At 45.0% G+C, this 23,336-nt stretch overlaps 3 protein-coding genes across 6 annotated transcripts; 1 reads left to right on the plus strand and 2 right to left on the minus strand.

Annotated features, from left to right (window-relative positions):
• Positions 1-2,187: 2,187 nt before the first annotated feature.
• On the minus strand, positions 2,188-5,152 carry LOC127762734 (calcium uniporter protein 6, mitochondrial-like). Its single transcript, XM_052287240.1, has 2 exons — positions 4,524-5,152; positions 2,188-2,975 (listed from the first exon to the last, which is right to left on the minus strand). The coding sequence occupies exons 1-2, from the start codon at positions 4,950-4,952 to the stop codon at positions 2,487-2,489; spliced, it is 918 nt and encodes a 305-aa protein (XP_052143200.1). The 5' UTR covers positions 4,953-5,152; the 3' UTR covers positions 2,188-2,486.
• A 3,756-nt stretch (positions 5,153-8,908) lies between these two features.
• LOC127765427 (uncharacterized) lies at positions 8,909-13,034 on the minus strand. Of its 4 annotated transcripts, none has more exons than XR_008016121.1 (10): positions 12,750-13,033; positions 12,490-12,593; positions 10,655-10,743; positions 10,428-10,554; positions 10,163-10,237; positions 9,941-10,062; positions 9,788-9,863; positions 9,627-9,686; positions 9,257-9,484; positions 8,909-9,088 (listed from the first exon to the last, which is right to left on the minus strand). XR_008016121.1 is itself a non-coding variant. In XM_052290354.1 (10 exons), the coding sequence occupies exons 2-9, from the start codon at positions 12,565-12,567 to the stop codon at positions 9,329-9,331; spliced, it is 783 nt and encodes a 260-aa protein (XP_052146314.1). In that variant the 5' UTR covers positions 12,568-12,593; positions 12,750-13,034; the 3' UTR covers positions 8,909-9,088; positions 9,287-9,328. The 4 variants fall into 4 exon arrangements, 3 of the variants coding, with proteins under 3 accessions (XP_052146314.1, XP_052146302.1, XP_052146294.1); XM_052290354.1 differs by having other exon boundaries at positions 9,287-9,484; positions 12,750-13,034; XM_052290342.1 differs by lacking the exon at positions 8,909-9,088 and having other exon boundaries at positions 9,190-9,484; positions 12,490-12,651; positions 12,750-13,034.
• Positions 13,035-18,140: 5,106 nt separating this feature from the next.
• LOC127771658 (cation/H(+) antiporter 15-like) lies at positions 18,141-21,601 on the plus strand. Its single transcript, XM_052297587.1, has 4 exons — positions 18,141-18,776; positions 18,873-19,871; positions 19,957-20,368; positions 20,432-21,601. The coding sequence occupies exons 1-4, from the start codon at positions 18,141-18,143 to the stop codon at positions 21,373-21,375; spliced, it is 2,991 nt and encodes a 996-aa protein (XP_052153547.1). The 3' UTR covers positions 21,376-21,601.
• Positions 21,602-23,336: the final 1,735 nt, after the last annotated feature.

A 23,336-nucleotide genomic window follows, 5' to 3' on the forward strand; every position in this document is an offset into this window, starting at 1 on the left:
GTCACTGAACATTGCACTTTAGAGGCTCCTGATTATAATAAAGTTGATTGCCTTGCCGATGATTATAGTGCTACAATCGTCTGTGTAGACTTTGATTGTCTCGAGTATGGAGAAAATGTGTAGGTCTTTCAAAATAAATTGATTTTATAAATAATATTTATTCGGCTATGATATATTTTGGTACAGAGTGATTGGAACATTAGTGCCTATAACAAAATCATTCAGCAAGGGGACTAGCTGCTAGCCTTAAGCCTACCATTGTCAGTCTGTGAGCGGACAAATGTGAGCAAGGTACGCGAGGGAGGAGAGAGATCCTCTGACGTTAAGTTAGAGAGACTTGGTGGCTGATATGTGGATCCATAGATAATGGATCCCACATGTCAGTGTCCATATCACGCTGTGCAGTAACGTCAGAGGAACTGGTTCCCATGAGGGACAGAAGGCAGTATTTGAATCTAAAGGGCACATGCTACACACCGACAATTAGGGCCCACACGTCGACGATAGGATGGTGGTGGCAGTTTACTGCTACCACCATTAAAGTCTTTTAAAATAGTATGGATTGATAAGTACAACAGTGCATCGTAAAATATTGTTCTATTTTACGTTGCTATAAAATATATCATGAATTCATATGAATTATTATCATTTTATTTTTGCCACTTAAATTAGGGCTCGGTTTAAATTTCACACAGGCCTCCCAATTTAAGGACGACCTGTTCTTGTATTCTTTTCTTTGTAACTGTTGGAACACAACTTCGGCCAGTCAACTTCGAGTATCTGATCCACCCAAAACACCCAAAGGCAGTCGTCAGGAACCGATATGTTTTAAACGTGTTGCACATTTGAGCGTCGTCCCCTGTTTTTTCTAAGCATACCACGAAGTTCCAAACAGCAGTGGGCAGAAAGCGCAAAATTGATTATCTCGACCATATCTCAGTCAAACTCAAACAGCCAAACATAATCCAATGCGATTACACGAAGGTCGCTATCAGACAAATCCAAGCAGAAACAGGCACAGCGATCTGGAATTCTTGATTCCTGAATCTTGCCATCTTGATTCCAAGAAAGCGACGTCCCGCTTAGCAGCAGCGGCCGCCGTATCATGCCAGGCATCTTCGTGCGCAAACAGGGTAAGTATCTTGACTTAAACCAAAAACTGATGTCAACTTGGGTCACCTGGCCAGGCGGCTCAGACTGAGTTCTTCTCCATTCTTTTCCAACTCACCTCTTATTTTTCCGCACATACATTTCAAATTACTAAACGGTGTGTTTTTTACAAAAAAAAAATTTCTATAGTAAAGTTGCTTTAAAAAAGTTATATTAATCTATTTTTAAGTTTATTAGGTTAATGCTTAATTAACATGTGTTAATGGGTAACACCATTTTCAGTACGGGGAGGTGGAGTTCTGAACTCAGTCTCAGGGTGTGTTTAGTTCACGTTAAAATTGAAAGTTTGGTTGAAATTGGAACGATGTGATGAAAAAGTTGAAAGTTTGTGTGTATAGGAAAGTTTTGATGCGATGAAAAAAATTGGAAGTTTGAAGAAAAAGTTTGGAGCTAAACTCGGCCTCAGTAGAGCTAGAGGCTAGAGCCGTGGAGGCGCGGGACATGCTGGCCTACGCCTCGCCGGCGCCGGCATTATATTCAAGAATTGTGGGTGGCGGAGCGGATCATCCGCCGTGCGCGGGCATCAGGTTTCAGGCTCGACGACCCTGTCTGCTTTTGGACCATTGCTTTCATCCACATGGAACCATCGGCTCAAAACTGCAAGGCCCTTCATTAGAAAATGAATCTCGGCCTGATTGCGATCAGACTATTTTATTTTCAGCTTATGCATGTAGACTGGTTGACCATTTGTGGAGTTCTCATTTTCTTTTCTTTTTCTTTTTCCCATTTGTGGAGTTCTCCTTCAGGACCGGCCGGTGCATTCTCTTGAAATGAATCGCAGTTCTCTCTTGCTTTGGTTTCAAAAGGTGCATGTGTATGGTAATGTCACAGTAGTTTACAACTCATGGGAGATCAAACACACCATCAGAATGCCCTGGTATCGTTCTGTCCTGTTTTGAACAGTAATCACCATCACACACTAGCAGATCAGGCACAATACAGAAAATATATGGCAAGTATTCGAAATCGACCAAAAAGACCATAAAGCTAATGAATCTGTCCACATTGCACAGTAGATTAGCAGTGGCTGCAGAGATACACAGCTCTCGGTAAAGCTTCTGGTCATATGATCATACATGCAAAGCTTTCCTTCCAACTATCATGTGCTTGTGCTTCAGCATTGTTACAAAAAAGGATTATAGTAGCTATTAAACCTACACATTTGCATAATGGAAGACCATAAAAAGGGTCGCAAAAGAAATATGTCCACCTCGGCAATGCAAAATATCAGCTTTGCTAGTATTTTCTTGATCATTACTCCAAGAAAATTGAACAAGAAAAGAAGCAATGGTAGATTAGTGTTTGAGCGAAGGTTGTCATTTGTTAACGGACAACTCGTGAAGGTGAGCCATGTCAGGGTTGGGAGTTTGGTTTGTGCCACACATCTTCTCCAAAGGACCTTTACAGCGCCTCTGGAGCTCCAGGTACCTATCCAGGTTGAAGTTCTGCCTCTGAATCAGCTTCTTCTGCCGAGACTCAAACAGCCTCTCCATGAAGTCTCGGTAAGTTGGATCCCTTGATGTGATGAGGAAGTAGGCATACCCTACAACCAGGCCTGTCGTGGTGGTGAAGAAGGTGATGGGCTCCATGACATCCCACGAGAACTCCCAGAAGGTGAGCCTGAAAAAGAGCCCAACCTGTGTGATCAAGAACCCTAGCCCAGACCAGAGGATTCTACGAACTTGCTTGTGTGCGAGCTTGTTTATATCTTCCAACTGTGTCTGCAGCTTCTTGAGTTCTTCCTTTCTTGGATCATCCTCAGGTGTCAGTGCGAGTGGCATAGCTTTTCTTACAAGATCCACGATCTATAAGAAACAAACAAAAGGAACTAGTTAGTGCTAAGTTTCTTTATTTTTATTATTATTATTATTATTATTATTATTATTATTTTGCTAGCAAGTTAATGCAAAGTTAAATATCAGATAAAGTTGCTTGCTGTTTAGAGTAAAACCGCGTAGAGAACTTCTGCAAACCTAAAGCCTGCACTGATTGATTTGATGCAAAATCGTAAAAACTAATTCATACTTATCACAACTAGACACAACACAGAATACTGCACAGATGAACAATTTACTCACTCCATTTCATATTGTAAGGCTTTCTAGCATTACCCACATTCATATAAATGTTAATGAATCTAGACACATATATACGCTTAGGTTCATTAACATCTATATGAATGTAGATAATGCTAGAAAGTCTTATATTTTGAAACGGAGGAAGTACCTTTTAGTGAATCAGTTTGCTCATTACCAAGAAATGGGGCTTGCTATCAAACAAGTGTTATGCATGATAGATTGGTTGTCTCATACTACATGATAATGAAAAGAACTGTTGGATAAACCTAGTCAGACCCAGCAGGCACTCATCTACTTTTACTAACAAGTCAGTAATTAACTAACAGGGACCCGAGAGGCCAAGAGCCCAAGACTAGAAAGCACTGTAATGAATATGCATCAGCCTCTACACGGCAATGAGCCAGTGACCCACCATCGACCATCCCATATGACACCGAAAGGGCAAAGGAAAGAAAGGTAGAAGAGAAAAGCATTCAATAGATTCTTTATCAGCACACTTAATCGGAAGAATTCCTCTCCATCGAAGAAACGAGGACGGCTTTTACACCGGTGCGGTCCGCGTGCGCACACCTGCGCGGTGCATCTTGCACGCACGCAGTGAGCCACCAGATGCCACCACTTGGAACCGCGTCCAGAAGCAAGCGAGACCTTTCCTTTTCCTGCAACAGGTGGATTTGCCAAGAGGTCCAAACAGTACGGCCAGTCCCCACGATGGTTGGTCAGTTCCCATCAGCAGTTAAACGGTACTACACAACAAAGCTGAAGATGGATGGATGGATGAAATTGTCAAAAATATGGGGGGTAATTACTCATTAGAGCGATTTGGATGCCATTAGGCAAAACCCACTAAAATTAGGGCGTCAAACTTGGGCCAGAGTTTGCATGAGATGCATGCAGCATTGGACCACCGATGGTTAAGTGCACTTCTGCTCGCGGGAGATCTACCAAATGTTGCATATCAACATCACAAATTCAGTACCAGGGGGCCAAGGATCTGTACTTTAGGCGTTAACCGCGGAGTGATCTGTTCCTAGTGGACCATATGCTTCTCCGGCCGAATTGGGGATGCGCCAAACAAATCTCTGGGTTGCACCGAAAAAACAAAAACGAAATCTAATCGATCAGGAAGCTAACATGGGCTGTCGGCCGAACACACCAAACTTCGAATCGGCCAAGTCCCACGAATCGCCGAGCGGCGAACGCAACAATCCAAAAAAAGGAAGAGAAAAAATTCTGGAAAAAAAAACAGTGAGGTGGGCGAGGGGGTGAGCTGACCTTGTCGGGCTGGAGGTAGACCTTGTCGCGGAAGAGCAGCACGACGCCGGCCTCGTCGAGCGCGCCGGCGAGCGCCGCGGCCTCGGCGCGCGTCCTGGCGGCTCCGGCCTCCTCGCACGCGCGCAGCAGCTCCGCGTACGGGATCACCTCGCCGTCCCCGAGCTTCCGCTTCAGGGCCTCCACGTTCGCCAGCCGCATCAGCCTCCTCGCCTCCTCCGCCGTCACCTCCGCCTCCCCGTCCTTCCCCGGCACCGCCGCCGCCGCCGCCGGGAGCGACGCGTACCAGCACCTCTGGAGCTCACGCGGCGTCACCCACCTCCGCGACGCGGCATGCTTCCCCGCCGTGGACGCGGAGGCACACGCCGCGGTGGCGGTGGTGGTGGTGGCGGCGGCGCGGAGGAGGGAGCGGGAGAAGCGCCACATTGACATCTCTCTTGGGTGAATCGCGCGGGCGGGAAGTGGAGGAGAGGAAGGGGAGATGATATGGGGGAAGGGGAGGCGGTCAAAGCGGGAAGCGGGAAGTATGGCGATTGGAGAGGAGAGAAAGGAAAGGGAAGGAGGGGAGGGGAGGAGGAAGAAGAGGCGGAGAAGGGGTCGGGATTCGTTTGGTTTATTTTTGGAGGCGAGGGGTTTTCTGAACCTCGCTTTCCATTTTATCGATGGGTTGCTTCCTGTATACCTGTACTGTACACACAGGGAAAGGGGCATAGTAGTGCACCTGCTCCTCTGCTGAACGGCCGCTGCCGTGCTTGTGCTATTGCAAAGGAGAATTCTCCCCGTAAAAAAAAAGTCAAACTACGTGAACACGTGTATTCAGATTCATTTCTAAAGTTTACTCCATTTATTTTAGGTTATAAGTCGTTTTAACTTTGATCAAGTTTAACTAAGTTTGTAGGAAAATATAATAATATTTTAATACTAAATTAGTTTCATCAAATCAATAATTAAATATATTTTCATAATAAATTTGTCTTGGGTTAAAAATGTTACTATTTTTTCTACAAACTTTTATTTTGACCAAAGTCAAAATAACTTATAACCTGAAAAGGAATAATTCTTTTTTGACAAAAGAGTACTAGTATTTACTCCGTGTTAATACTAAAACAATGATTCTAAATATTTTAAAACATCTATATTCTAATGTTTTAGAACCTACAATAAATTTAGTCGCATGTAGGTTATAATATCTTAGAACAAAAGTACTCCACATCCATTTCATGTTATAAGATATTTTGACTAAAGTCAAACTGTTTTAAGTTTGACTAAATTTGTAGATAAATATAGTTATATTTATATTACCAAATCAGTTTTATTAAATTAATAATTAAATCTATTTTTTTTAAAAAATATTTTGGGTCAAAAATATTTTTATTATTATTTTATAAACTTGATCAAACTTGAAGTAGTTTGACTTTGACCAGACTCAAAACATCTTATAACCTGAAATGGAGGGAGTAGTAATAAATTTCTTCCATATGCCATTATGCAAATAGTGGTAACAATATGCTAAATAGTCAAAACGGTGACAGAGTATGACGATATTGTTTATGCTCATGGCAAAATTCAACTCTAAAAACGTGGCATCCACCAAAGGGGGAAAGGAACAAAAGCAGACGATGTAGTGGTGGAGCTTAGTTCTTGTCTTTATTTCAGAAATTTTCCTTTTAATCCCATATTTGTTTTCTTAATTTTTGTGGGGGAGCCCGTCTTTGTATCTTTATTATGTTTTCAAACGTTTAGTATTCTGTTTTGTTTTCTTTGTATGGCTCTATCAACTTGATATAATCGTCTGACATTAATAAAAGCTTCCTTTATAAAAAAGAATCGTATTCGTCCATATATGCAAATACACTTGCTGTTGAGTACTCAACGCCATCACAAATTATATAAGAGCATGTACAATGGTCTTTATTAGTGGTCTCTCTCTATTACCATGCAAGTAAGTTTGGTAATATGGAAGAAAGATAAAGGAGGAAAGAGAAATATAGTTGTTATGCATGGTAACTGTTCACAGTCGACTCTTCGTATTTATTAGAGCAAATTTTGTTGTATGGTGGTGAAAGAAAGAAAAGAAGAGTAAGAAAAAGTATTTTGATATACTAATGGTAGAGATCATATTGTCTTCAACTATTGTAGGACGTTAGTCTCTAGATAGCATAGAACTCATACCTGTCTATACCTTTGTACATGCTTATGTTCATATGCAAATAGTGATAACATAGAATAAGCAATAATGCAAATAGTCAAAATAATTGCAGGACACTGTTCATACTCAGACCAAAATTCAACTTAACGTGACTCCTACTCAGGGAAGGAAAGAAAGACAAACGTCATGATGGCAGGCGTTAACACTTTGTCTTCCCTTTTATTTCAAAATTGTCCTTCGCCCGTATTCGTTTCTAAATTTTGTTTCAAAACGCTCAAGACTAGAGTTTAAATCTTATCATACCAGATTTTAGAAAACATAGGTCACGTTTGGAGAGCTAGAAATTGGGGTTTTAGCACCTACATTCTCCTAAAATTTACAGCTTTGTAAACCATTTGGATTCTCATCGACCATACAAAATATGTAGTGTAAATAACATATAAGGTGTATGGCAAAATCTATTGAAGAGAAAGTATCTCTAAAATCAGTTTATAACCCAAGTTAATAAGAAACAGGGCGATTCTCATTTTTGGTCAGGTCTTATGAAGGTCAAAGATACCTTCTTAGATATGGGTTCTTGGATTGTAAATAATAGAAAACAAATAAGGTTCTGGGAAGATAAATGGCTAGGAAACCTGGCTTTTAAAGACAAATATCCATCTTTATACTCTATTGTCCGAAGGAAAAGTTCTACTATTGTTAATGTTATGAGATATGTTCCACTCAATGTTTCCTTTAGGAGATCATTAGTTGGTCAGAATCTTGCATATTGGCATGAATTGTGTGCTTCTATTGTACATATTCAATTGAATCAATCCTCTGATAGCTTTAGATGGAATTATCATCAGAATGGAATATTTTCTGTTAGGTCGATGTATCTAGCTTTAATTAATAATTGTTATATTGAGAGAAATAAGATTATTTGGAAGCTTAAGATGCCACTTAAGATTAAGATTTTTATGTGGTACTTGCTTAAAGGGGTTGTGCTAACCAAGAATAATTTGGCAAGACGAAATTGGAATTGCAGTTTAAGATGTTTTTTATGAAAAATAAGACTATTCAACATCTTTTTATAGAGTGTCATTATGGAAAATTTGTTTGGAGAGCAGTACAGTTCTCTCTTGGTTTATACCTTCCTACTACCATATCTAATATGTTTGATGGTTGGCTCTTGGGGGTAGACAAGAAGAAGAGTAAACTCATACTTGTAGGAGCTTCTGCCATATGTTGGGCTCTGTGGTTGACTAGAAATGATATGGTTTTTGACAAATCATCATCTATCTCATATATGCAGGTAATTTTTAGGGCAACATATTGGCTCCGATTTTGGGCACAGCTGTAAATGTGTGAAGATGATCGAGAGCTTATGAAAGTTGCATGTCGTAGGCTTGAGACAACAGTCATGCAACTCCTTGCAAACTATGGATGGAGATTCACAAATAGACTTGAATAAATGTGCTCTTCTTATCTTAGTTTGATCTTTTATTTTGTTGGGTGTGTTTAATTCATTTGAACTACACTCAGTGTTTGGGTGTTACTTTTGTAATAATTGGCTGTAACTCTGATGAACAAAGGCCGGGATGTTTTATTCCATTATCTAAAAAAAATAACATATATATTGTGGAAATTTAAAAACTATCGTAGATAGGATGTGAAAATTAAAACATATGATATTTTTTTACACGTTACCATGAGTGAAAATTAAAACTGACTCTTGAATTTACATCATACTAAGAGTTAATTTCACTTGTAACGATGTAGACGAAATCTCAATCATTCAATTTTGCATCGTACAGTAGTTTTTTAAGTTTCTACTACATATGATTTTGATCACATATTTTGCCCTGCCAAACTTTTTCCAGGATTGATTTCTATAGCTATCTACGCGCTTTACCTGACCATCCGGACGATGTTTCCACAAAGAAAGAGAGGGGCGAGCGAGATTCGGAGGCCAAAGAGGAACTACCATTAACAGCAGGAGGAAAAAAACTTGGAAAGCGAAACGCTCCCGGACGGAGTCCACTACTGGTCGACACGTCTTTGACGCTGCGCTCGCATGTTCCGCGGCTAAGGCAAAGCTCACGCCCAAACGCTTGGCCATTTTTTTTCTACCACCACACACTGCCACTGCTATTGTCACCCCTAATTGTCGAGGAGGTTTCATCAGATCCACTACCAACCCCACAAAGGCCCGAAGCACCAAACTACCAATCCACAGGTTTTATAACAAGAGCAAATGATTTGATTCGTTCAAAAAAATAACAAATGATTTGCTTATCGATCCACGAAATGCACGTGGAAGTCCACGAAAATTGCTGCAAGTTGCCGACAGTTCGATAGTACAATATTACTGTGTGTCTGTAGGTGAGCAGCTCCAAGCGAGGAGTGACAATGCTGTTATAAGATAGTGTACAGTTGCCTGGATGGACGATTAAAAAGAGGAGAGGTTAGAATTATTGTAGTGACTGCAGTATGCAGGCTACTCTACAATAAAGCTCTCACACTCGCAGGCAATTAGAATTGAAAAGATATACTACTAATGAATAGAAAACGCCCAAATGTAATGTAAGTACAAAGGATGTTTAACTTTGATCTGTCGAAAGTTAGACGCACTAACAATAAAAGTGAACAAAACCTCCTTCCACCTTCCTTGTAAGTTCTACTCTGCCTTTCCGTTTTCACTTTGCTGTCTCCTTTTAGACAGGGTCTTCAACATTCCCTTGAATATCTTCCAGAACCAAAATAGGTTCATCACTGCCAGCGCCGGTGGCACCGTCAGTATACTGTAGAAGCCCAGGGGGAAGATGGACTTCACCTGAAAGTATGGCATATGCGTACAGAGAGCATTAGAACAGAAATGTAACAAGAAAAATATTGCCGGTAAAATGTAAAGGTAGATGAATTTAATAGCTATATTTGATTTGATTATCTGGGAAACCTGGTAAAGTCATGCATACCTGATCAAAATGGAAGTACATGTGAGTGAAGAAATATATGAACAAGATTACCCGAGCAACCTGCAAACCAACCAAAGGTTTGTAAATCACGTGTTTCAAAAGAGCAATAGGAGAGCTGAAAATTTGATTAATTATTTAAATCAAGTCATCATGGGTTATACCAGCCATCCGACAAACAGAGCCAATCCATTGTATAAGTAAAGGTTATGCGTCTTCTTACCAGCAACCTCCAAATACCTGCAGCAGACCATCATGAATTCAGAATGAGCAATAGCTTCATCAGGATAAACAGATTTAATAGAACTGGACATTACCATCTAAGGTTCACAAAGGGAGTGGTGGCTTCAGTAAAGAGAACCATGAGTATGTACATGTGTGCTTTGCCACTCAACAGAGCAAGACAGATTGCATACATCGAAAGTCCATGATGCAGGAGCTGAGATAAAATAAATCCTGGTCAGGGAGAAACTGAGACAACAAGTTTTACAGATAGCCAGTATATTCACGTGCACTCACTCTAACAGTGTAATACTTACATATTCCTTTCCACCTAAAGAGGGGAAATACCACAGAATCATCACCAAATCTGTCAAAAAGTAACCAATCGAGACCTGCACAATACATGAATTTAAAATGATACATTATACGGTTATCATTTGCATGTTGTGCCAGTTGATGCAAAGAACAATATGAAGAACATTTTTTAGATTTTCTTTTTATTTTGTTCTGAAAGGTGTGCATAATTAAATTATATGAGAAAATTTAACTTTCTCAGAACAGAGCAGGAAATGAACAGCTTACCCCAAACATGGCATCAGATAGCCATGAGTTTCTATCAATTATTATGTTGCTATGGAAGAGGTCAGATATCACAACCAGGTAAATAGAAACAACAGCTGCAACCAATGCATGGAATGTAGAGAAACCCCTATCAACAAGTGGCATCATGTAGTTAGACTCAAAATGGAAAACAAGCAACAATAATGACAGCAGATAAATAACAAAAATTGTGTTGGAGAATATCTTACCTATTATTCCATTCAACCTTTTTCATTGGGCTTAAATTGTCATAACCCTTGAAGCAATGAGAGCTAACCTTTTGAGTTATGTCATATACCTGGAAGGGCAAAATGATGAGTGTTGGTAGCAAGATACAATGAATTCTAAAAGAGATAAAACTATCTGCTTCAACATTGGTAGCAAGATATAGAATATCATTTTCAGTTTAGGAGACAGTAGTTAACGAAAATAAGAGGCAGCTATTGCCACCATTGACTATTGAATATATGATATGTAACCTAAGTACCACTCTTATTCACATAAGACATAACCCATAACAGAGCATATTTTTCACACACCTTTGATGTGAAGGAGGATGGCGTATACTATGAAGAGGATATCACGTCTAATTTCAGCAATCTGTACTTTTAAAAATAAATTAGCACTACCATGTGATCTAGGGAACAAACTCCGCAACTTCTGCATACGGATAAATATTCCCCTTTGCAGATGGCATGTACTCGTTTATATGCTTCATAGAACTTACATTGAGATCTGTAAATCTCAACAACACAAAGGACAATGCTCAACTTGGTTAAATAAATCGATACATGCATATATCTTGAGCAGATTTCTTTTGTTAATGCGTGAATGTATCTCCAACTAACCTCACATTGGAGGATGCATGTCTAATTGAGGGAAACATACTACCTTGCATAAATAAATTGCAGCATAAGTTTTCATGATATTGGTATTAGGCACATTGAGAAAAACAAATACTTATTCCTTTTCGTGCAAAAAAAAAATCCTTATTCCTAACAGAACTGAATGTGCCCGGCCAATGTTTCCTTCTTTTCCTTCTATGAAGTACAGTGCAGAGAAACAGAACAGAACACGACAAATGACGAGAAACAGTGCAGACTACTCCAAAATAACTAGAGAACCTTTGCCAGAGCACACGAGTTATACTGACTGCACTAACTAGAGAAATTCCAACAGGAGAGCAGTAATTACACGAAAATGAGATATTTCGCTTAAGCGAAAACTATTCAACAATCAACACTGTCTTGCTCAGCTCAGCACGGTTGAATGTCACATTCTTGCATTGAACCTACGGCCTATCAATACCAGGCAGCCACAAATCATGAATCAGTTATCACCAATTGACAAGTATAAGCACCATCATCCAGACTTCCAGAGCTGTGGCCACCCGCATTAATTTCACCAGCTACTAACCTCTTATCTTCCTAACGATATTGACACTTTAACAGTAGTATTTGGACAACCTCCATGCAACACAGAAAGCAACATGCACAACTAATTTCATAGAGAGAAAAAAAACAAAGAGTAAATTTCACAAAACTACATATTTTATGGTTCAAGTTGCAGAAAACCACACATATTTTGACACTTGGCACTTAAGTACATATATTTTGGTAGTTTAGTTTCACAAAACCATACTATCGATGAATGGATTCACTTGTGATATGACGACGTGGTTGTTTCATCTAGTATGAGGACGTGGCATCATATTAATTTCGTGCGATGGCTAGTAATAGAATGTCATGTCCTCGTCCTAGGTGAAACAACTACATCATCTCGCGGGTGAATCTATACATCGATAGTGTAGTTTTGTGAAACTACACGACCAAAATATATGTACTCAAGTGCCAAGTGTCAAAGTGCGTGTGGTTTTCTGTAACTTGGACCATAAAATATGTAGTTTTGTGAAATTTACTAAAAACAAAAAACCGAGAAAAGCATGAACATGGCATCAAACTAGCAGACTAAAACTGAGCGATTGAAGTGCTGAAAACTAAGCCAGAAAAAGAAAGAGGGTTAACGGGTTAAGTGGACATCTTACCGCGGCGCACATGGCGATGCCGGCAAGAACCGACACCGGCCACAGAATCCGCTCCTCGCTCCCGAAATTCCCATCCATCCCTCCTCTATCCGCTCAAATCCAATCTAACAGAGTTAATAAAGAGAAGCGAAATTTCAAAAGAGACTCCTCCAAGAAAACAACCTGCACTCCCGAATAATCCGGAAACACACCGCTCGTTCTTTAGTTCTCTTGCAAAAGATAGATTCGCCATGGGCATCAAGAATTTGGTGCGTACTTACCTGGATGAGATTGGGATGGGGAGTGACCCGCGGCGGTGGTCGCGTCTCTCCTCGTCGTTCGCTTTTGCTTCTGTGCTTGTGCTTCGCGCGGGTTGGGTTTTCTTCCTCGTCCTGCTCGGCTGCTCCTGCCTCTTCGTTGGGGGGTTTTAAAAGGGGAGGAGACACACACCTCACGAGAGGACGAGGCGAGTGGCACACTAGTACACGACCATCTGGTCCATCTCCAACGCTAGGCGCTACGGGGGATTGATTTGTCCTCCTTGACTCCTTGTGCGTGCACTCGTGCTGGACCTGGACCATGGGAGTCGTCATTAGAAATTTAAACGGAAATAGGATGTGACGTACGGCAGTTTTTTTTTTCTCTTTCGACAGAGAGTGATGGTGCTTTTTTTTTTTCCCAATCTTCTTTCACGTATTTTGGTCGAGCTAAGCTAGAGCAATTAAGAGGTGCTTTCAAGGTTCATGTGCGATCTCACCTCCTCCATGTCTGTCCTAAGTAAATAAAAGCACGTAATGGTGAGGTACCATATTTAGAATTGAACATCAGAGTGTTGTGCTAGCTAGTGTCACCAACAAAAGCGGAACGACTAGGCAACGCATCATAGTATCATACCATATACATATATGCTCTTCAAAGTCATTAAGAGTTCACTTTGATGCCATTTCAAATCATACTCTTTTTTTTCTAAAGTTAACGAAAATGTGCATTTATTTGTATCTTATCAAATTTTAGTAAATATACTAAAAATTTGGCAACTGCACAGTAATGATCAAAATTTAGTAGCATGTACGTTGGTAACAAAGTGAACATATTCAAAATAGCTATCTTGCCAAAATTTGACAATATTACTAACCTTACTAAAATTTTATTATTGCTTTGGTAAAGTTTGAAATGGCATCAAAGTTAATACACCCTAAGCCAAACTAATTGTCAAATGAACCTCTTGGCCTCATTCCTCATTTTAGCAATATACCTGGAGAGACGTGTTAGAGGCATCAGCATATAAAAAATAATAATAATGTATGACATGATGTGAAAAAAAATCATTAGTCAACTATTTCACCGAACTCTAGAAAGAACCTTTGCATAATTCAACATATTATAATTATTGGCGTGGTACAGCCGTACAGACTACAAGATTCACAGAAGAAAAGGGCCATTCCAATGAGTAACTGAAAAAAAAAACGTGTCTAACTCCGTGAAGAAAAGCTGTTCCAATGGATTTTTTTTTCTCTAGAACATATAGTAGTATAATCCAACCAATCTACTCGAAAAAAAGGCTACATTTGTAGCACAATTATGTTTCTGCACAACTTATTAGTTTGCTATGTCAATAGAAAAATAGTAGAAGCCAAGAACACAGATCTTTCCAGGGGAAAAAACAAATGAACATAAGCAAGCTGAGAACGATGTTAATAACAACGTAGGGTGGTTTTTTACAACTCGTGTATCTCTACAACAGTTATTTTTTTCTTTAACTAACACACTACGATATCCAAGTGCATATATAATTTATATATGACAAGGACAATAATATATTTAGTCGATTATGTCATGTAAAATAGCACGCCTAATCAACCCGTTTTTAAAGTTGTTTATAATGTGGTTGGAGATAACGTACAACCGATACATATACTTTATTTTCTCGAAAACCAGCCAACTAACTGAATAATCATCCCTACATCTGCCATCTACTACATTGTATCATAAGAGCAAGGTCAATAGTAGTGCTCGCTACCGGCGGCAAAAATACCATGTCAGCATGTTGCAGTTAATATTCAAAACTAGCTCGTACAGTAGTGAGCTGCACTCCATCTCTACATAGCTTCCAATGACAGTTTTTCTATTTTTTTAATCACAGTTTCCCTGCTCAGTCGATTTTGGTCCCACGTAAAACATTATTTTACTGTCACCTGTGCTACTCGCGCATGAAAACTTGTACTGGCGCCAGGCGGTAGATTAGCCGCCGGCTTTATTCTCTTTCCTTGTTTCTCTCCCTTTCACCTAGGAATTAAATGATGTGGCATATTTTGAAGCCTGCTGAGTCATCCAATTGTACCTGCTCTAGCAGTCCCTTTCCATATAATGTCAAGCTACTTGCATTGACATTGAAATTTCCTAATCAATCGTGAACATGCATAAGGATATATGACGTCCGCCCGGGTTTTATTCGTAGTACTCCCTCCATTTACTTTTGATAGTCATATTTCATCTTGTCACACACACCAATAATAAGTAATTCTACTTATCATCCATTTAAACATATTACTAGTCATTCATTGTAAACAAGCGATTCATAAATATTTACATTTCTCGATGCCCATGTAGCCAATCTTGTGTAGAGGAATGGAGAGTCACGTATTAAATCCAAGAAAGTCATTAAGAGGATAGATTGTTGGATTGAAATATGGCTATCAAAAATAAATTTTTCAAATTTGAAAATATGACTATGAAAAGTAGATGGAGAGAATAACTCATATACGGTCGGTGCATTTATCTCCGGCTTAATTAGTAGATCAAAGTATACGGGACTTTGTCATTGTCATTCAAAGAGAAAATTAAGCAAGGCACAGACGCGACATCGTGCGTCGTAATCTTTGTTAGTCACACGCTAGGACGACTGCGCAGCAACACATCATAACGCTAAACGCTCCCCGGAATTACGCAAGTACGCATTGATTAGTTAGGCACGCCGGGAGCCCGGGACAGAGTTGGGGCAACACACGAACCAAATCCCCAACGCACCCAACCAACCCGCCCTCCGTTCCACGCACACGCGCGCCACACGCCACGCGAGAAACGAACGGCCGGTGCGATGCGACGCACGGTCGCACCACACGCGCTTCCCTTCCACTGCTCGCTCCGATGGCGTGTGGCTGCGCGCCTGCGCCCCCGGGGCCACTCCGGCGTTTCGTGTGGGCAACTGGGCAACCGCACCGTTCGACGGGCCGAGGGGCGACGAGGACTCGGAGGCGGGAGCGCTGCCAAGGCGACGGACCGGCGTTGGGTGAGAGATCGCAGGCACCTGTCCCACGGGCCAGGGGTGCATGTGTAGCGGAGGTGTGTCATGTGTGTGGTTTGGCTGGTTGCTTCGCGCGAGCTTTTTATTTATTTATTTATTTATTTATTGTATATTTTCTATTCAGCCTCTACATCTAATTGGAAATATGCGACCAATTAAATTAGAAACTTAGCCCCGCAAACAACCCAATCTAAAATTTGCTCCTATCTACTTAAATACCTTAGGGTACTACTTAGATCGCTGCAACCACTAGGCTACCTTCGCACAAGCTATTGGTGCGGCATTTAAAATAGGCAAAATTTGCTACAGGACACTCAAAAAATGTGTAATTAGCTATGTGACATTGTAAAATCATGAATTGGCTACAAGACACTCTAAAAAACATGTAATTTGCTGAAAACACTCAAGCTATTATTTTATTATTTCCAAACAAAACGGAGAGAGAAACAACGAAAAAAACCAGATTTTCGGCTCCCAACGGCTCGCTCCGTTCGGCTCGATCCCCTCTCTAATCTGCTGCACGGCCGTCACTCTTGTCTGCTCGCCGCCATATTCTATATTCCACCGTCTTCTCCTTCTCGGTTTGATTCGCGTGCACTCCGCCGGTCGTCGTTGGATTCTGAGCTGCAAGTCTGCAACGTGGGTGGATCCCTGCGTGCGCGTGCCGCAGCGCATTCTCGCCGACTACGGTGGAAAGGTGGTCTAGAACCCTCACCACCGGTGGCACTAGGACGCCCAGGCGAGCTCGGCTCCATGACTCCGGCAACCTCGTGCTCGAGAACTACAGCGGCAACGCGGTGTGTCGGTGTAGTAGAGCTTTGACTTTTCCACCGTTGCCTTGGTACTCAATATGTACTAGCTTGCATTCAGATTGCAATATGTACCACTCCAAATAAATAGATGCAAGAAAAGGCAACAGCAGCAAGTGGTCGTGCTCTAGCTAGCTCCGGGTGGTGGTTAATGAACCCATCCATACCGGACCTAACCCTCTTGTGGCCGGGCATGACGGATGGTGCCGAGTGCCGACGAAGCCAACATCGGAGGCACTGGGCCGTTGTCGTTGGAGCCGGCGAAGAGCGAGGAGAGATCGCCATGGCCATTGGAGCTGTTGCGGCGCTCACGCGTCATATCGCGGAGGGCGGCGATGCCGGAGATGGTGGTGCGTGCCAACTGGAGCGCTCGCTCGCCATGGGGTAGCGTCTGTCGATTAATTGAGATAGGGGCAAAATAGTACTTTTCTTGTTGTTTCTCACTCAATCCACACTGGATATAATAAAATAAGGTGTTCGGTGTCCAGTAGCTAATTACCAGGTTTTTGCGGTGTCCTATAGCCAATTCACGTATTTGCAGTATCTCATAGCCAATTACATATCTTTTAGGTGTCCGATAGCAAATTTTTCCTTTGGAATAACTTCACCTTAAGTGTCTATCATATTTTGACGTTGGATTTAAATTACATCATTAACCCAATGTATTTGAGATCCTAGCAGTTGATTTTAAACTTTTAATTGGCATGGTGAGTTGACAACAACCAACACAGCTGAGTCAGCATGGGCTCCATATGTCAGTGGCCAACTCTTCTTCCCCCTATCCCCTCTCTACCCCATTTCTCATTCGACCATCTCTCACCCAACCTATTGCTTCTTCTTCGAGTCCCCATCTCCAGCTTCGTCATCATCCCATCTGGTGTTGCCGCCTCCTCGGCTTGCTGGTCAACACGAAGAGGAGGTCAATAAGGAGGCGGATGAGCTCTGTAAGCCATGGAGCGCGAGACGTGAGAGTAGAGGAAGTGAATAGCTTTTTGTTCCCCTCGTGGATGTAATCAAATGGCAGTGAATGGAAGCAATCAGCACAGCGAGGAGAAGGGGAAGGGGAAGGGGAAGGGCCAGCTGCCACCCTCCAACAGAACCATCGCTCTAGCTCAAGCTCCTCACTTGTTGCTGCCGCCCTTCACCGGAACCACTACTCCAACTCTAGCTCGAGCTTCCCACTCACTGCCATCGCCGCCCCTTTCCTCTTCGGCCATCGTCTCTATCCACGCCTCTCATCCTGGATTTATGGATAGAGTTGGGAAAAGAGGGGAAGGAGGGAAGAGGAGGAAGAAGAGGCTGCTGACATGTGGGGCGCACGTGGTCCCACGCTGACTCAACTGGGTTGGCTGCAAAATCAAAAACTATACTATCCTGGGACCTCATGTATACCAATTTTGTAAGTTGAGAGACACATTTTATCTGGTATCGCGGTCAAAGGACACAATTTAAACCCGGCCTACATAGGACCTAAAGTGAACCTATTCGCAGCATTTTCCGTGTCCCTAAGACCACGGCCCAAAGGGTTGTTTTTGGGCCATGTGGCACGTCTTCAATCCATGCATGCATGGTATGGGCCTTGTACAGAACGCATGGGCTGCATGGGCCAAAATATAACACGAGATTTGGGCTTCAAATGCAATTTCCGGCCTCAACGAACACCACGCAACGCGGACATGAAAAATCGGAGACCCTCCACAACTCCAAAGTCCCCGGGCGACCGGCCAAGAAAGCAGCACGACGTCGAAATCGACCCCCCCTCTGACCTGTTCCTCCCTCCATTCGGGCCATCTCTCGACCTCGTCGCCACAACCACCATCTCCCCTGAAACCAACACCGGCAAAACACAAAGCAGGGGAACCGGTGAGGGGCCCCCGTGCGTGCGTGCAGCGTGCGTGCGTGCGGACGTGCCATGCGCCAAGATGGCCTCGACGGTACCGGCCCTGATCGCCGACGACCTGCCGACGAACGTGACGTCGCAGATCACCGATGCGGCGCGCCCCAAGACCACCAGCTCGGTGGTCTGCTACTCCCCGATGATGATCACCACCAACGGCATCTGGCAGGGCGTCAACCCGCTCGAGTTCTCCCTCCCTCTCTTCATCCTCCAGGTCGCCGTCATCGTCGTCACCACCCGCCTCCTCGTCGTCCTCCTCAAGCCCTTCCGCCAACCCCGCGTCATCGCTGAAATCCTCGTAAGTAAAAGATTAACGTGCCCATCAATCCCTCTCGTCCATCAGATTCACGGCGTGCATGCGATGCCGATGAATTCACCGGCGTTGTCAGCGTAGGCCGGGGTGGTGCTCGGGCCGTCGGTGATGGGGCAGGTGGAAGTCTGGGCGACCATGGTGTTCCCGCAGCGCAGCCTGCTGACGCTGGAGACGGTGGCGCACCTCGGGCTGCTCTACTTCCTGTTCCTGGTCGGGCTGGAGATGGACCTGGACGTGATCCGGCGGTCGGGGAAGAAGGCGCTGTTCGTCGCCGTGGCCGGCATGGCGCTGCCCTTCTGCATCGGCATCGCCACGTCCTTCATCTTCCGGCACCAGGTGTCCCGGAACGTGCACCAGACCTCCTTCCTGCTCTTCCTCGGCGTCGCGCTCTCCGTCACGGCGTTCCCGGTGCTCGCCCGCATCCTCGCCGAGATCAAGCTGCTCAACACGGAGCTCGGGCGGATCGCCATGTCGGCCGCCATCGTCAATGACATGTGCGCGTGGATCCTGCTCGCGCTCGCCATCGCCATCTCGGAGGTGAACAGCACCGCGCTGTCGTCGCTGTGGGTGCTCCTCGCCGGCGTGCTCTTCGTGCTCTTCTGCTTCTACGTCGTGCGCCCCGGGATGTGGTGGCTCATCCGCCGCATCCCCGAGGGCGAGGTCGTCAGCGACATGCAGGTCTCCCTCATCCTCACCGGCGTCATGCTCGCCGGCGTGTGCACCGACGCCATCGGCATCCACTCGGTCTTCGGCGCCTTCGTCTACGGGCTTGTCATCCCGGGCGGGCAGCTCGGCGTGGCGCTCATCGAGAAGCTCGAGGACTTCGTCACGGGTCTCCTCCTCCCGCTCTTCTTCGCCATCAGTGGCCTCCGCACCAACATCTCCAAGATACGCGACCCCATCACCGTCGGCCTGCTCGTCCTCGTGTTCACCATGGCCAGCTTTGCCAAGATCATGGGCACCATCATCATCGCCGCGCTCTACACCATGCCGTTCCGCGAGGGCATCGCGCTCGGCTTCCTCATGAACACCAGGGGTCTCGTCGAGATGATCGTGCTCAACATCGGACGTGACAAGGAGGTACAAAACACATACTAGTATTTGACACACGTTGATCTCCTCCTCTTCTAAGCTCCGTAATGGCCGCCAATGGCGTTCGTTGTAGGTGTTGGACGACGAGTCGTTCGCGGTGATGGTGCTGGTGTCGGTGGCGATGACGACGCTGGTGACGCCGGTGGTGACGGGGGTGTACCGGCCGTCGCGGCGGCTGGTCGGGTACAAGCGGCGGAACCTGCAGCGCATCAGGCACGACAGCGAGCTCCGCATGCTGATCTGCGTGCACACCACCCGCAACGTGCCGTCGATGCTCTCGCTGCTGGAGCTCTCCAACCCCACCAAGCGCTCCCCGATCTTCATCTACGCGCTCCACCTCGTCGAGCTCACCGGCCGCGCCTCCAACATGCTCGCCGCTGCCGCCGCGTCGGCCTCGAAGCAGAACCGGAGCAGCTCATCCTCCACCCTGCCCCCCGTCACGGAGCACATCTTCAACGCCTTCGAGAACTACGAGAGGCACACCGGTGAGCATCGCAACGCACGCCGCGCGGTTGCTTGAGCTGACACGGGGTGCTTGTGTGACGCAGGAGGCATTTCCATCCAGACGCTCGCGGCGGTGTCGCCGTACCAGACCATGCACGACGACGTGTCCGTGCTCGCCGAGGACAAGCACGTCTCGCTGATCGTGGTCCCGTTCCACAAGCAGCAGACGGTGGACGGCGCCATGGAGCCGATCAACCCGTCCATCCGCGGGTTCAACGAGAGCCTCCTCTCCACCTCGCCGTGCTCCGTCGCCATCCTCGTCGACCGCGGCCTCAGCGCCGCCGCGGCGCGCATGGCGGCGCTGCACCGCGTGGCGCTCTTCTTCTTCGGCGGCCCCGACGACCGCGAGGCGCTCGCGTACGCGTGGAGGATGGTCGAGCACCCGGGCGTCGCCCTCACCGTCGTACGGTTCGTCCCGCCGGATTACCGGGTAAGGTCCTACTCCAACACCAACTACCGGTCGGTCGCCTCCGACGCCGACCCGCGCTCGATCGGCATGGACACGGAAGGCAAGACCGAGCTGCAGATGGACGAGGAGTACCTCGGCGACTTCAGGACGCGCAACATCGGCAACGACGCCATCTCGTACTCCGACAAGGTGGTGGCCAACAGCGAGGAGACGGTGTCGGCCATCCGGAACATGGACGACAGCCTCCACGAGCTGTACATCGTCGGGAGGCGCCCCGGGGAGGCCGGCTCGCCGATGACGGCGTCGCTGGAGGACTGGATGGAGTGCCCGGAGCTGGGGCCCATCGGCGACATGCTCGTGTCGTCGGACTTCTCGATGTCGGTGTCGGTGCTGGTGGTGCAGCAGTACGTGGTGGCCGCGGCGGCGCCCGCGCCTGCCACCACCGCGCCTGCCGGGAACGCCGATCCGGTGCGCCAGTACGTGAGCAACGCAAACCAGCGGCCGTCCGCGGCGTACCGGACCTCGGCAGCGTCGACGGCCAACAGCAGATGGTCCGGTGGTGGCACCGTAGGCTTCTGATGATTTGATATGTGTACGTTCCTATAGCTTAAGCTGTGTGATTGTAGTAGCTGCTCGTTACTCCTCTTCTGAACGTGGAGGAGGAGTTTATTTTGTTGTCTTATCGATCAGATAGCATACTGCCAGTTACTCAATTTCAAAGGGAACAAGTTTTTTAATTCGATTATCAAGTTCAGAACAAAACAAACCAGTCAGATATTATTGGAGTCCGTCTTGCACAGAGTATCACCAGGAAACAGAAATGGTCAAAAATTTTAGAAATCTAATGTTTCCGGAAGAGACACGATTTGTTCGTGTTTTACATAATTCATTCACAAGGACCGTATATGCTCTTGGTTTGCTCGGAATCTGACGAAGCCGCATTATGAAACAAAGTAAATTCGGGTAAGCCTCAATCCCACATCCATGTGTGATCAATATTTCGAACTAAAATCCCGGCCCATTAACATAGATGGGCCAAGATGGCCCAAATAAAGTCAGAAAATCATGAAACCCATATGCTCGAATATTTTTAGGGCCCGGTGAAGTTTTTCCGGACCACTTGCAAGCCCACCACTATCGGCTCATCCATCAGCTATCGCCTATGGGACTAGCTTAGCAAAATCGATCGCATATCGGGCTAACGTGTGTTTGTGAATGGCTCGGAGCTGTTAAGCTATCGATTATCATGTCATACAAGCATATATGATGTTTACTGACCAACATCACAGCTTGCTCGGCGTAACATTATTCATTGCTGTTTAGCTATAGTAATTAGGAAGCAAGTTTGGCCAAGCTCAGGGCCTGTTCACTGATACTATTTTCAACCTTACTAAATTTTGTTAAAGTTATTAAAAAGTGGCTATATTTAGTTTGCTATTAAATTTTAGTAACTATATAAGAAATCCTGTCAAATTTTTGGCAAGTTTGCCAAAATTTTGGCAACTATATCAAAATTTTGGCAAAATTTGGGGCCTGTTCATTTTGATGATTTCTTATATAGTTACCAAATTTTGACAGCAAACTAAATGTAGCCACTTTTTTTTTTGACAACCTTACCAAAATTTGGTAAGGTTGAAAATGACACTAAAGTGAACAGGCCTTTGGTAAGGTTTTTTTTAGCATCAAAATGAACAGGCCCTCAGCGTTACATCAGCGGATTAGACATTGCCCGCTGAATTAATTAAGTTCTAGTAACATTTTGAAAATAACATAATAATAGCAAAATATGGAGTGTATACCATATGCATGCATCCAAAAACATTTATGTACGCAAGACTACAAAGCACATGCCGATCCCACAACGCGTCGCATGCTAACTCCAATACCAGAGGCCCCTGCTGCCCACCCTGACGCTAGCTCGACCCTATTTTGGCTTCGTGCTGACCCGATAGTACAATACACTATCATTTTCTTGCATGATAACTGTCCAAATATGTGCATGCCAAACACGCCGAAGATCTGAGCAGGGAAGCAAAGCAGGTCGAGCCAACAAAATTATATTGCAACTTTGCAAGCACTACTGAGCCATCTGCCGTCATCAGCAGCTCGATCGCTACCACAAACTAGAGGCCACGCACAGTACAGGAGATCCCATGATCCCATCCGTCTATCCGGCGCGGCACTAACACAAAACTCTCTTCTTTTTTCGCCCCCCCCCCCCCCCCCCCCCCCTTTTTCTTTTTCTTAATGAACACAAACGCATTCTCGGATCACCAACTCCAGTACAAAATTTATCTCCCCACATGGCGTGTCCCGCGCGGCATATGGGGATCCCACACGCCACAGGCAGCAGCCATGCGCTTTTGCAACGCCCCACCGCTGTCCGTTCCCGTCTCCTCTCCTCGAGCCCATCGGTTCGGTTGATCGTTCGACCGGCCGCCGCACGCCCTGGGGCCTTTGCACACCGAACTCGTTCGTGGACGCGCACCGCGCCACGCCGCCCGTGGCCAATGCAATCAACCGGCCCCCGGCCCGGCCAA

The sequence above is a fragment of the Oryza glaberrima genome, chromosome 1 (genome assembly GCF_000147395.1).
Source record: "Oryza glaberrima chromosome 1, OglaRS2, whole genome shotgun sequence".
In the NCBI taxonomy this organism is placed as follows: domain Eukaryota; kingdom Viridiplantae; phylum Streptophyta; class Magnoliopsida; order Poales; family Poaceae; genus Oryza; species Oryza glaberrima.

Bases quoted from the DNA above. Each gene is read 5' to 3' on its own strand.
- LOC127762734 (XM_052287240.1), bottom strand. From the start codon at position 4,952: ATGTCAATGTGGCGCTTCTCCCGCTCCCTCCTCCGCGCCGCCGCCACC. The intron at 2,976-4,523 runs GTCAGCTCACCC...TGTTTCTTATAG, and splicing joins TCTACCTCCAGCCCGACAAG to ATCGTGGATCTTGTAAGAAA.
- LOC127765427 (XM_052290354.1), bottom strand. From the start codon at position 12,567: ATGGATGGGAATTTCGGGAGCGAGGAGCGGATTCTGTGGCCGGTGTCG. The intron at 10,744-12,489 runs GTAAGATGTCCA...TTGCCCTTCCAG, and splicing joins GCATCGCCATGTGCGCCGCG to GTATATGACATAACTCAAAA. The intron at 9,687-9,787 runs GTATAACCCATG...GTTGGTTTGCAG, and splicing joins CTCTGTTTGTCGGATGGCTG to GTTGCTCGGGTAATCTTGTT.
- LOC127771658 (XM_052297587.1), top strand. From the start codon at position 18,141: ATGCATGCATGGTATGGGCCTTGTACAGAACGCATGGGCTGCATGGGC. The intron at 18,777-18,872 runs GTAAGTAAAAGA...TTGTCAGCGTAG, and splicing joins GCGTCATCGCTGAAATCCTC to GCCGGGGTGGTGCTCGGGCC. The intron at 20,369-20,431 runs GTGAGCATCGCA...TGTGTGACGCAG, and splicing joins GAACTACGAGAGGCACACCG to GAGGCATTTCCATCCAGACG.